Source organism: Wyeomyia smithii, chromosome 3 (assembly GCF_029784165.1).
Source record: "Wyeomyia smithii strain HCP4-BCI-WySm-NY-G18 chromosome 3, ASM2978416v1, whole genome shotgun sequence".
NCBI lineage: Eukaryota > Metazoa > Arthropoda > Insecta > Diptera > Culicidae > Wyeomyia > Wyeomyia smithii.
The window spans coordinates 245,747,497-245,759,195 of record NC_073696.1 but is presented as its reverse complement, the minus strand read 5'-3'; the positions used below and the strand labels follow the sequence as shown (position 1 = coordinate 245,759,195).

At 39.0% G+C, this 11,699-nt stretch overlaps 1 protein-coding gene and 1 long non-coding RNA gene across 2 annotated transcripts; one reads left to right on the top strand and one right to left on the bottom strand.

Annotated features, from left to right (window-relative positions):
* The first annotated feature begins 248 nt into the window (after positions 1-248).
* On the top strand, positions 249-1,008 carry LOC129732319 (uncharacterized). The gene is made up of 4 exons (XR_008729231.1): positions 249-367; positions 438-533; positions 602-808; positions 867-1,008. It is a non-coding gene; the product is annotated as an uncharacterized LOC129732319 (long non-coding RNA).
* Positions 1,009-6,133: 5,125 nt separating this feature from the next.
* LOC129727296 (programmed cell death protein 2-like) lies at positions 6,134-8,257 on the bottom strand. The gene is made up of 3 exons (XM_055684997.1): positions 8,028-8,257; positions 7,144-7,927; positions 6,134-7,081 (listed from the first exon to the last, which is right to left on the bottom strand). The coding sequence occupies exons 1-3, from the start codon at positions 8,133-8,135 to the stop codon at positions 6,666-6,668; spliced, it is 1,308 nt and encodes a 435-aa protein (XP_055540972.1). The 5' UTR covers positions 8,136-8,257; the 3' UTR covers positions 6,134-6,665.
* Between the last annotated feature and the right edge of the window lie 3,442 nt (positions 8,258-11,699).

The following is an 11,699-nucleotide window of genomic DNA, read 5'->3' as shown; positions in this document are numbered from 1 at the left end:
AATTTGTGTTTCGTTTGTATGGGACCCCTCCCTTCCAGAAGAGGAGAGGGTCATAAGAACCTTTCTCGGCCAATAAAACCCCTACATATAAATTTCGGTTCGGTAGTTTCCGAGCCTATATGGATAAGACAGACAGACAGACCGGACTGCATTTTTATAGGTATAGAAGATAGAAGATAAGATGGTCTGAGAGGCCTGTTTAGAAAGCTCCTTTTTTGTAATGAACATGAATGATTTTTTTCTTTTTTAGAACATGTACGAGAAGTTCTAAGGAATGGAAAACATCTTACTAACCGAGAAATCAGGAATCAGATTGAACCACGCGATAACGTGGATGCTCGCATCTTCCCTGATAAAATGGATAGAGGTATGTATCGAAAAAACTCACTTTTATTTATCTATCTTTAAATTTTTTAATAGTATTCCATTCTTAACAGGTTACGATACATTTTCAGGTTTTCAATTGTGCTGTTCTATGTTGAGAAGTTTGCCAATGCCGAACCGCACGTTGTTTGATGCCGAAATGCAAAGCGGTAATGATGGAAACGATAATAAACTGTAGTATGCGATTTATTTTAACGTAATTCATGTTTTCGCTCAGGATGATTGAATGGACTCCTCCGGTTCGGGTGAGACAGAAGGGATCATTATCAAAAGCCGCCTGCGCCGGTTCTTGCTTATCTGATAGTGACGACAGGGAGTACGATGATGAAGCGAGCCAGATCAAACAGTATTTGGAATTGCTGTGTAAAATTCAAGAGGACAAGTACATTTACCATAACTATATGGAACCTTTGGTTCATGCTTAGTAAGGGTGTAGTTTTTCTTTACATTTATACTTTTTAATGAAATCCTTACATTCGCAGTAAAATGTCCGGCCTGGATGAAATTCGGTTAAATTGCGGCAATCGAACTCAATCTGGGATCCGTTATTCCAACGTACGAGTTGCATGCCAACAAGGGTCGTGCCATTCAAAACACCTTTTGCGAGGATTATCTGGTGAAAACTAAAAAGTAGGACTTACAAAGTTGATAATATGGTTATTTACTAATTTGTTTTCGTTTTAGATTTTGAAGCGTTCAAATAAATTGGCGTTTGCCATACATGCTACTTGTTTACAGCTATTTGAAGAGCATCAAGGTGCCCATTTTACAGCGAAACGAAACTCGGATAAAAAAACCATGTTAGTTTTAGTAATAGATTTAATTTCAGCTCGTAGTCGGCAGCGAGGATAAAAAATTTGCCTTTTGCTTATAAGATATTTTAGACCACAAGGCATTAGACTTAATTGGCTCCGTAAAACATTAATGTTTAAGAAAGTTTAAGAAATTCTTCTAAAGAGTATGAAGGATTCGTACGATAAATACAAACTGCTTGGCGAAAAGCACGAAGATGTCCTGGAGGATTTAAACCAAAAAAAGTATGAACGTCGATACAAACCAGCCGAAGGTTGGCTTTAGAGAATGGCTCGCGAGTGTCGTTCCGTTCCGTTAAAGGAGGTAGCGACGGTGAGATCTCCGGCTGGAACATTTAACCTACCTGCGTAGACATGCCTCCTTGCCTTATGAGTAGGAAAAGAGAGAGCCCAATACAGTAAAGTGTTTATGTTTTATGTATCTAAATTATATCGCTGACTCGTTAATAAATAATGGTATAATTATTATTTTTAATATTTTGATTTTTATTTAAAAAAAAACCGAATTTTTTCCATTTTTTTCTGCAGGAATTTTCAATGCTTGAGTTGAGTAGTTTGAACTTAATTTTGGGTAGTTTTTACTAGAAACCCTGAACGCATCGTTGAGTACTTTTAACCCAACTTGTAGTTCATACCCTGAAGTAGTTGAGTACTTTTAACCCAACTTGTAGTTCATACCGGATTACCCAATTTTGGGTACTCTGCATTTAACCTAATTTTGGGTAGCTGAAGTAAAGGTCCGAATTGAGTAAAAAGAACTTAATTTTGGGTAATTTTTGTTTTCCGTGTAGATAACAAAGACGTAGTCCTACGTCAAAATGTTTAGTCACCTCGCTCAATTACCCCGTTTCTCACTGTGTCGCCTATTACGAGGTTTCATCTGCTGCCAACCCCCTTATCCGCAATTTGCTGAGTTCCTGCCGGCGTTCACCAGTCCTACGTGCGGTAACGGGGAACGATGCTACCAAAATGTTTTGCACGGAAAGTATAATAACGTTATATCTGTTTCCATCACTATCGGCCGTCTGACTTCCCGTTGCAAGTTGCAATCGTGGCCCTGTTGCTGACGACCACTCTTCTGGACTTCGGATTTACTACCAAAATGTTCGTGGACTTCGGACCAAAATTGACGACTACCGAATGTGACCACGACATTATTGTGTTGAATCCTAAACCTATTGAATCCACACAATTTTTCGGCAATCTATTTGCTGTTTAGCGTAATCATCGTAACAGCTGCCAGACACGTGGTGGTGGAGTCCTAATAGCTGTTTCCAATCACCCGAGTAGCTGTATTGACCCTGCTGCAATAAGTGACTTGATAGAACAACTGTGGAGAAAAATCTCTTTGTCAGCTCGCAGTATTAGTTTGAGTGTAGTCTATGTATCTCTTCTCTAGATGATAGATCTGATACTACCGCTGTTGAAAGCCACGTTAGCTCCATCAGCATCCCATTCTATTACGTATATCTTTTGCTTGTTACGCTCTACTAGACGGGTTTAGCTTGCCCAACCTGACTTGACCACGATCGACTACTGAGTCCCTACTAGCGTGGGACATGAATCACCCAGCATTAGACATAACTATGATTGAAACTTCACGCAATTCGAAAATATAAATGACGTACCAAGTTTAGATTTTCACAGAGCTTACTTTGAGTCCTTAAGCGTTGCCTCCTCACACATCAATTGGAAATTTTTGGAATCCTCTTCACCCGTGAATGATGTCATAGAGTACTTTAACTGTGCTATTAATTCAGCCATCGATCATATTGTTCCTTCGCGGATATCAATAAGAAAACCCCTTTGGTCTAATCCTCGCCTTCGTCATCTCAAGAGGCAGCGTTCTTAGTTTTTGCGGAATTACTGTCGAGCACGATGCTTGGTTTCGAAGTAACGATTCAATCGGGTTCGTAATCTCTACAGAAAATATAACCGCTGCCTCTACAAACGATGCTCCTTCAGGATGCAGAGCAACCTTTGACAGAATCCGCGATAATTCTGGTTGTTCGTGAATACTAAGCGTAAAGAAGATGGTTTACGATTATTTTTTTTTATTCTCGCTTATTTTCCGTCGGTCTAGTTCCGCCACTGTTGTGGCCAATCATCGACGCCCAGGGAGGCGACTCCACACCCTGGACCCTAACTCACGACCCGTTAATTAACGGACCGGCGCCAACGGCTTTACTTCCTCATGCGATGGAAGGCGTGATCCCAGAGATTTTTCGCCTCAGAAAATCTCCCGGTGTCGGCTAGGATTGAATCTAGACCAGTTGGGTTGGTTGTGAGTGGATCACGCCACCTCACAACCATCGACACCTATGTCGGCGGTGGGATTCGAACCCAGGCGTCGAGCGTGGTTGACGGAGACGTTACCAACCACACTAGGCCCCCGCTATGGTTTACCATTGGATAATATGTTGTTTCGGTAATTGTCATGACAGGACACTGTCTGATAAATGCACTCTATTTGCCCATAGTTTTCAATGCAATTTTCATAAGCATACTGCTTCCGATGTTTTCCGTGGCCAAGAAAGGCAATAGACAATAGAAAGAATACTTTTAGCAAAACTTGAAAAAATGGGAGTGTCTTCTTGCCTCATGCGATGGTTTGCATCCTATTTGATGAATCGAACACTATGTGTGAAGATAGGGACTCAGCTTTCAGCACGGTTGACTAATATCTCTGGAGGACCGCAAGTAGCAACCTTATACCACTACTCTTTATGTTATTCGTCAACGATATTTCTCTGCTACTTCCGAATGGTTGCCGTAAATTATACACTGATGACGTCAAACCTTTTAAAGTTGTGAGGAATACTACGGACTGTGTTGAGCTTTAGCGACTAATGGATGTTTTCAGCCTATGGTGTTCTAGAAACCTTTTTTCTATGGGCATTTAGAAATGAACCATCATCTCTTCCAGTCGGACAAACAAGCCAATCTTATTTGACTATACTATGTCGAGTCAGCCTCGATCTACTAGATAGATATCTAGTATCTAGTAGTATCTAGAGTGACACAAATTTGTGATCGAGATTCGGGATACTACGTCCTCTTTGGAACTGCACTCAGGGCCGGATTTAGACGCTGGGGGGCCCGGGGCAAATTTATTTGTGAGGCCCTCTTTTCTTAAAGCATTTAGAGGTAACGTTCTGGATGGTGACGAGCAAAAAAAAGGTCGCCCTAGGACTAGGGAGGCCCCTTCAATCGGGGGGCTCGGGGCATTTGCCCCTTTGCCCCCCCCCCCCCCCCCCACAAATCCGGACCTGACTGCACTAGAACGAAATCATATCTAAAGCCTGTAGTACACTCTTTGTCTAATGGTCAAATATTTGACCTTCTGACATAATGGTCAAATTTATTTGACATCATGGTTGTTGTTTGCCCGTGTTTGCCCCATGTTAAAATTGGAGAGTGACAAACAATTATTTTTGACCAAATTTTAATCTTTCAAAAAGTGCCAAATATTTGACGCTTGGTCAAAGAGTGTAATACACGCTTAAAGCTAATCGACAACTCGGGTTTATGTTACAACATGGCCAGTCCGACCCAATACGCTCTATGTCGGCCGGCTTCAATCCAGTTGTGCATTCGTTCGACTACAATGTTACTGGGACACCTAAAAAATCAGATTTCATGTTCGTAGATAGATTTTATGATCGTTTGTTGACTTTGTGTTAGTATTAAGTTATCCATTAAGACTATTACCTTTTCAGATAAAATTTTAATAAATTATACATATACACATATCACTCCGCCACTTTTCGTTATCAAGCTACCAATCGCCATCAGATGAAGGAATCTTTTGAGCTGGATTGAATTGGATCTCATCTGTACGAAATTTATGAATCCAAAGGCTGTCCTAGTTGACGAGTTGCATCTGTGAAACTGAAAGCAGAGCGCAAGCGTCCGAAGAACTGGAGACCAATTGTAAAATGGAGCACTATAAAAAGCATTAGAGTACTGATTTGAACCAAAACAAGTATTATTCGCGGACAAACTAAAAAACTTCTGTTTCTTACAAGAATAGATCATTCGCTGATGTCGACAGAACAAAAATAATGAATATACCTAAAGGATATTGATTAAAATGATGTTCTGCAGATAAACACTAGAATCGTGATACACATGAAATCTGTTAGCAAATTTTGGTAAACGATCACAAATACCGTGCACATGCATACTCTTAGCATGGAACAAACCTTGACAAACTTATATCGACTTCTATAAATAATTTGTATTAATACCCACCTAATGCCACCGACTAGAATCCACTATACTATTTAAATTTCACTGATCACGTTTCAACTGCAGCTGTATCTGATAATATACTAACATAGAACTGCAACACAGTAGCAGAAGTTCTGTTCTAAGGTGGGGCCACTATAAAAGCGAAGCATTTGCAACTTCGATTGTTACTAGCCTTCAGAACGGAAAAAGCGATCCTCCTACTGTGTTCTTGTTGATATATACCTGGTTCTTGTATCGTACCAAATATTCCACAATGCAGATCTACGTGAAAACCATCACTGGCAAAACAATAGTGCTGAGCGTTGAACCGACCGACTCCGTGGAGAGCTTGAAGAAAAAAGTGGAAGAGCGGGAGGACGTTCCACCCCAACATCAGCGGTTACTCTTTGCCGGAAAGCAGCTTGAAGATGGACGATTTTTAGCGGACTATAGCATCATTAAAGGTTCGACCGTACATCTGGTTTTACGTCTAAGGGGCGGAACAACCCTCTAATTCCAAACGATTACTGCCTACTTCATGTGAGTGCTGCCTTAGAGAACACATCTTTGAGAAAACATTCTATACAGCATTAATAAAAAACTTGACTTTAAATTAAAATAACTGAAACACGTTTTCTGATGTTTCTTTGTTACCTTTACTGGGTTGAAAACACTATAAAACTGCTAGATTCAAAGAGTAAAACTAACTTCAACACCATAAACTACGGTTTTATTCAATGCTATTTGAAGATCATTTTAAAAGTCGTAGCGGTCATTCTGAGACATGATGTCGCGATGCACTGTTGTAAGGATATATCATTTATCCATGGTTGATGTTCGCACTACAATAAAATTACATGTGATCAGTCCCCCAGGTATCCTAGGAAGACAATAATTCCTGATTTATCTACGTACGAATATTGACCGGCAAAACGGCGGTAGTTTTAAAAATTGCAATCAGTTCATAGCCAGAATTATAGAATTGCATTCATTTCTGCTATAGTTAAAATGATAGGTAGTTTACGATATTTTTACGCTTTTGACATTTAGTTATCACGCAATTATTGTTGGATGGCGATAGGTAACTTACTGAATTGACCGACGGATAAGCTAAACTTAAGCCAACCATTCTCCGTAATTAGGTTAACATGTCTACGGTGACATGATTCATTAAAACATTGCGTTCTACACAATAAGATCACTTGTCCCCTCGCTAGATTCTCTACGGTCAGGAATTTAGGACTCCTGCTGCACGATAACTATTTCCGATCGCATTCGATCTGGTGTATCCCAACAACTTTTGATGCAAGTCCACACAAGTACGTTACCAAAATCGATAGGAACAGCTTGACCGGTGGCTTCTAGCCGTAACTTTTCGATGATCGTCGGAAGAATTTGAATCTCACATATTAGCTCACTACCGCAATGTTGGCATGTCGGCTCACGTAGCTCGTTTAATGGAGCTATCAGTAATGGTGCTGCATTTCTTGAGTAACGTAAAATTTGTCCAGGGTTCAACTGTAGAGTTGTCATAAAATTGTGAAACATTAGATCCCCATGCATGGGGATTCCTTTTTCATAAAGTTCCTGGTCCATGGGTGTTGGCTGGCCGCCACTGGCGATTCCGATTGGGCTATCTGGACTGGTTTTGACTACAATGAGAAAGGTTAATGATTGAGTCGAATTTCTTTTCATGTTGGCAAATCACACTGACCTTCTTCGTGTTTCTGATACTCTTGCAAAAGTTGTCTTACATGGTCCGAAACGTTCGGAGACGTAGAACGCTCTTCGTCCACGCTTATATAAATGCTTTTCAGTGTTAGATCCACAATGTCTCTTGGAATAATTTGCGGTTGATTTAGAAGCTCTATCAAATCTCTCTTGGGTGAAACCGGCGTTTCTGCTACAACCACATCATCTTCGACTCCTTCAATTTCTGCCGTCACTTTACTCATGTATAAATTATCAATTATACCGCCTTTGGCACCAGCACCGTTGGCGTTGCGTTCGTCTACCCGCAAATTTCCAAAGCCTGGTACTGGGTCATTCTCCTCCAGTGAGTTGCTCTCCTCATCTTCGTCAGAAGTTTTACCCCTCTCGTATTGGATAATATTTCCATTTTCTTCAGTCGCAGTATTCGGAACTTGAGCAGTATCAACCCTTAGAAAACTGTTTGCACCTGATGCCGTATCAAAATTCGCATCATCCCAATCGTCAGCTCCACTGCACCACGAAATACTGGTGGGCGCTGTTTTTACGAACTGGCCCGTTGATGTTATATCACTGTCATTATCAATTGGACTTTTCTCCAGCACCTGGGTCCTAACACACACCCAGCTGTGGGATTGGGTTGAACAAGGTGCGTTCAAACATGCGAAAATATACAACGTTCGGTGGAATTGTGAGTTTTCCAATGGAGCGTATATTTGCACTATTAGTGGACGACTCTGACCGCATAGCGGACATGGTCCGATTGCAATTTCCGACGATGGCCAGGTCTGAAAGTTTAATCATTATTAACAATAAAATAAGACTTTAAGCTATTTAGCAAAAGGCAAATTAAGTCCTTATTTTTCATTCTTGTAGCATGAAACATACCGGAATCCCACCAATTTTATTAACAGTATAGTTAAGGTGCGGTTTATCCTTATCTTGTATCACTTCATCCTCGTAACCAAGCAATACTATGCACTTATTTTTTGCCATTTAAGCGAGACTATACAGTTTCACGCAAAAATTGATTTTTCAATCCGTTCGGTCAGCCAGATTTTTTTTTTATAATTTCACAAAGGCAGTCATATAGATCCCGACACACGCGCATTTGACATCTAAAATTGTCAAAATTATTTATAGTTTATTCAATAGTTTTATTGTTGCTTGAAAGGTGTTTGACAACTACTAAGCCTTTATTCAAAGCAGCCCACAGCAAAGAAAATATTACCACACACTTAGATTTTATTGCCGAGAGCTCAACAGCTGAAAAATTCAGCGAAATGTTCTACAAGTTTTCGGCAGAATTTTCAAGAACTTCGGCAAACGAAATTTGATACCTGCTGGTTTACGGTAGATCGATATATTTGCTGAATGTTCGTCGAAATATATTGCTGACATTTGTTAAAAATTTCGCCGAGCTCCATCAGCTGTTGGGAAGTTTGCCGAGATAAATTAAGTGTGCAAGTGAATACGTGAAAACAACGTAAATTTGTGTAAACCTGCGAATGTTTTCACTGCTTTAGGTAAATATACGCATAAAATTGGTGGAAACAACGCAACAGTTCAATAAAATGTGAATACCTAATTTTGAGTAAAAATTTGTATGGAGTTTTTGGTGCTGATATTGTTGTTTCAAGGTATTCAATTTTACCTAAATGATGACTTCCATGCAGGTACTCAAAAGTAGGTAAATCACTTTTAACTAATGTCGTTTTCGTTTTCGCGGTGTACTACACTCAAATGACACTTTTGACACCGAAAATGTTTTATTGATTTTTCGTGTTACCCTTTTTCTGTCTCTCCCTACACTTTTTCTGTCACTGATGACACCCGAAAAAAGCAGAGTGTGCTGTAGGAAGTTACCAACACATTCACACGTGTGTGTTAAAACTGGTTTGTCTGGTTCGTTCCACGGGTAAAGTGTCAGGTAAATTTTTTCTCAGCACATTTGCGAGATGGACATATGAAATGGAAACGAGACAAAATGACGAATGCGATTATGACCAAAACAAAACGAATTGACAGCTATCCCATTATTACGCATACCAATGCAATGACACTGAATATATTTTATATGAAGCTGCAAAGTATAGCACGGAAAAAGTGTAGTACACCGCGAAAACGAAAACGACATAAAAGTACCTTCCCGCACAAAAGGGCTGATTTGCGTCAAAAGTACGCATATTAGGGTAGTTTTATTTTTCTATGCAGGTAGATTTTACACGGCTGCACAGAAAAATAGAAACACCCGAATATGCGTATTTTCAACGTAAATTAGCTCTATTGTGCGGGAAGGAGCTTTTGGGTGGAAGTGATTTACTTATTAGGGACAAAACATTACCCCCCCTCCCCCTTGTCACAAGCTGTCACAACTTCCTTGACCCCCCCTTAATTACGTTACGTTTTTATACCCCCCATCCCCCTTCATTAGTAATAATTGTAAAAATTGAGAAATTTGTTAGGAATTCATTTTTTCTTAATAAGAACGATTTTACTGAAAGAAAAACTGAAACTAAAAGGAAAAGAAGATTATAGAAGATAACTAGAAAAGGCGTTTAGTTCTTAGCCCAAGCCGAGATAGTAACTGCAGTATCATTGCTGATTTTTTAAAGACCATCAATATTTAGTTCCTCTTCTTCAATCATTTCGCAATCCAAATCTTCTACACATGTTACAATAGCCAAGCATTCTTATTTACGTTTTGTCACAATTTTCGTATTGATTGGATTGAGAGACACTCAAAGTTAATAAAATTTCGCTGTCATTCATAAACGAACATGCACGGTAAAACAGAATTAACGAACATTATGCTTTTTTAACGAGAAAAATTGTCATTTATTTTATCTTAAGCAAGTCTTAACCAAAAAAGGGATCGTAGAACTATAAACGAATGATACAAATATCATAAATAGTTCTGAGTTGAACTCTGTGGTTAGGTATGTGACTTTCTTTTTTTTTTTTTGAGTTGAAATGTGATGTCACACTCAAGCTAACCCCCCTCCCCCATATGTCATAAAATGTCACAATAATCGAAACCATCCCCCCCCCCCCTAAACGCGTGACATGATTAATGGATGATCCCTTATGCCTTGAATCATAAATAATCAAATAATGGCTGGTGCTTTAATGCGTGTTCGTAATTTGCGAACCTCTCCGCTTACGTCAGTTTCGTGATTTCCGGAATTTTGGCATAACACTAATGTTGCCAGATTTATTGTTTCATTGCGAAATACATTAAGAGCCAAACTGACGTGAGCAAAGTTGTCAAAGGTCTAGATAACATATTACTTATTTTCTATTATATCGTTCGCCATTATGGCGCGTAAAAGCTGAATACATTTTTTTATTTAAAATTAAGTTTTTATTAAGGTGCTGCATTGGTTATATTATTTATGTAAACCTAAGACAAGACGCGACTATAGGCTTCTTATTTTTCTTTTCGTTATGGTCGCTATCCCTGCTGAAATGTTTTGAAAAGTTCCACATTGTTGTTGCCAGATTGAATATATTTAGAAACTCTGGATATTGTCTAAATATTGAATGGCAGTTGTTACATGGGCGAGCGGTCATTGTAGCGATTTCAAGCTGTTTTAATTTGTGTTTTAAAAACCGAAAATTTTCGATTTTTTTTTTTTGACATGCAGATCTTTCAGATGATTTATAGAAAACTGATATATCCGGAGTGATTTGCGATAAGGGCGCAACTGGCAAAAGATAAACATTGGGGAATATCAGTTTGAAAATTTGCAAGTACATTTTCAAATCGTAATTTCAAAGGAAGTGACTAACATTAACATCAATACCAAAAATCGACGTAAAATAAGCCTGGCTTATAGTTTCCTAACAATACTACATTAAATTTGTGCATTTATGGCTTAAATCATGCACTTTTCTTCTAACCTTTTTCTAATGAGCCTTAAAGCATTCTGACAACGAGATTCGCCCACCTCTATTTCGCCTCAAAGCATTCTGACAACGAGATACGCCCATCTTTGTTTCGCCTTGTTTTTTTTCTCCAGTTGCGCCCCTTTAAATGCGCCTTTATTTTGAAAACAAAAGTTGATCCGCCCTTTACTGTCGCCTGTTTACGAAATATTTCGCAAATAAGCCCGTTGCTATGAGATGCCAGACTTTTATTTGGCAAGTCTGTATAATCCATAAAAATGTCTGTATAAGTCTGTATATCGCTGCGAAAAAAAGTTACCGATACATTGATATCTAACTATTTGTCGACCTGTCAGATTGTTTTGTTTTATTGCTTGTTTTGATTGTTATTTTTCGAGTCTATCATAGTTGGTCGATTAATCGATAACTAATTTATCTTTTAAATCTAAGTAACACATAGAAGTAAGAGTCTTTCCCGTGATAAAAATCGTCGTTCGTCGTAATGTAGCTAAACTGATACATGATGGCAGAAGTCTCGCGGTTATAAAAATAGTACCTTCAAGGTTTGGGACATTTTAAACAATTCTTCAACGTTGGATATTGCTCCGAATAGAACAAACGGTCTTTTCACCAATATAACCTGCATGGCAATCGATCGAGACAATCAGCTGT

Excerpts from the sequence above, each read along its gene's own strand:
- LOC129727296 (XM_055684997.1), bottom strand. The coding sequence starts at position 8,135 with ATGGCAAAAAATAAGTGCATAGTATTGCTTGGTTACGAGGATGAAGTG. Across the intron at positions 7,928-8,027 it reads ATAAAATTGGTGGGATTCCG|ACCTGGCCATCGTCGGAAAT; the intron begins GTATGTTTCATG and ends TTAAACTTTCAG. Across the intron at positions 7,082-7,143 it reads GTATCAGAAACACGAAGAAG|TCAAAACCAGTCCAGATAGC; the intron begins GTCAGTGTGATT and ends TTCTCATTGTAG.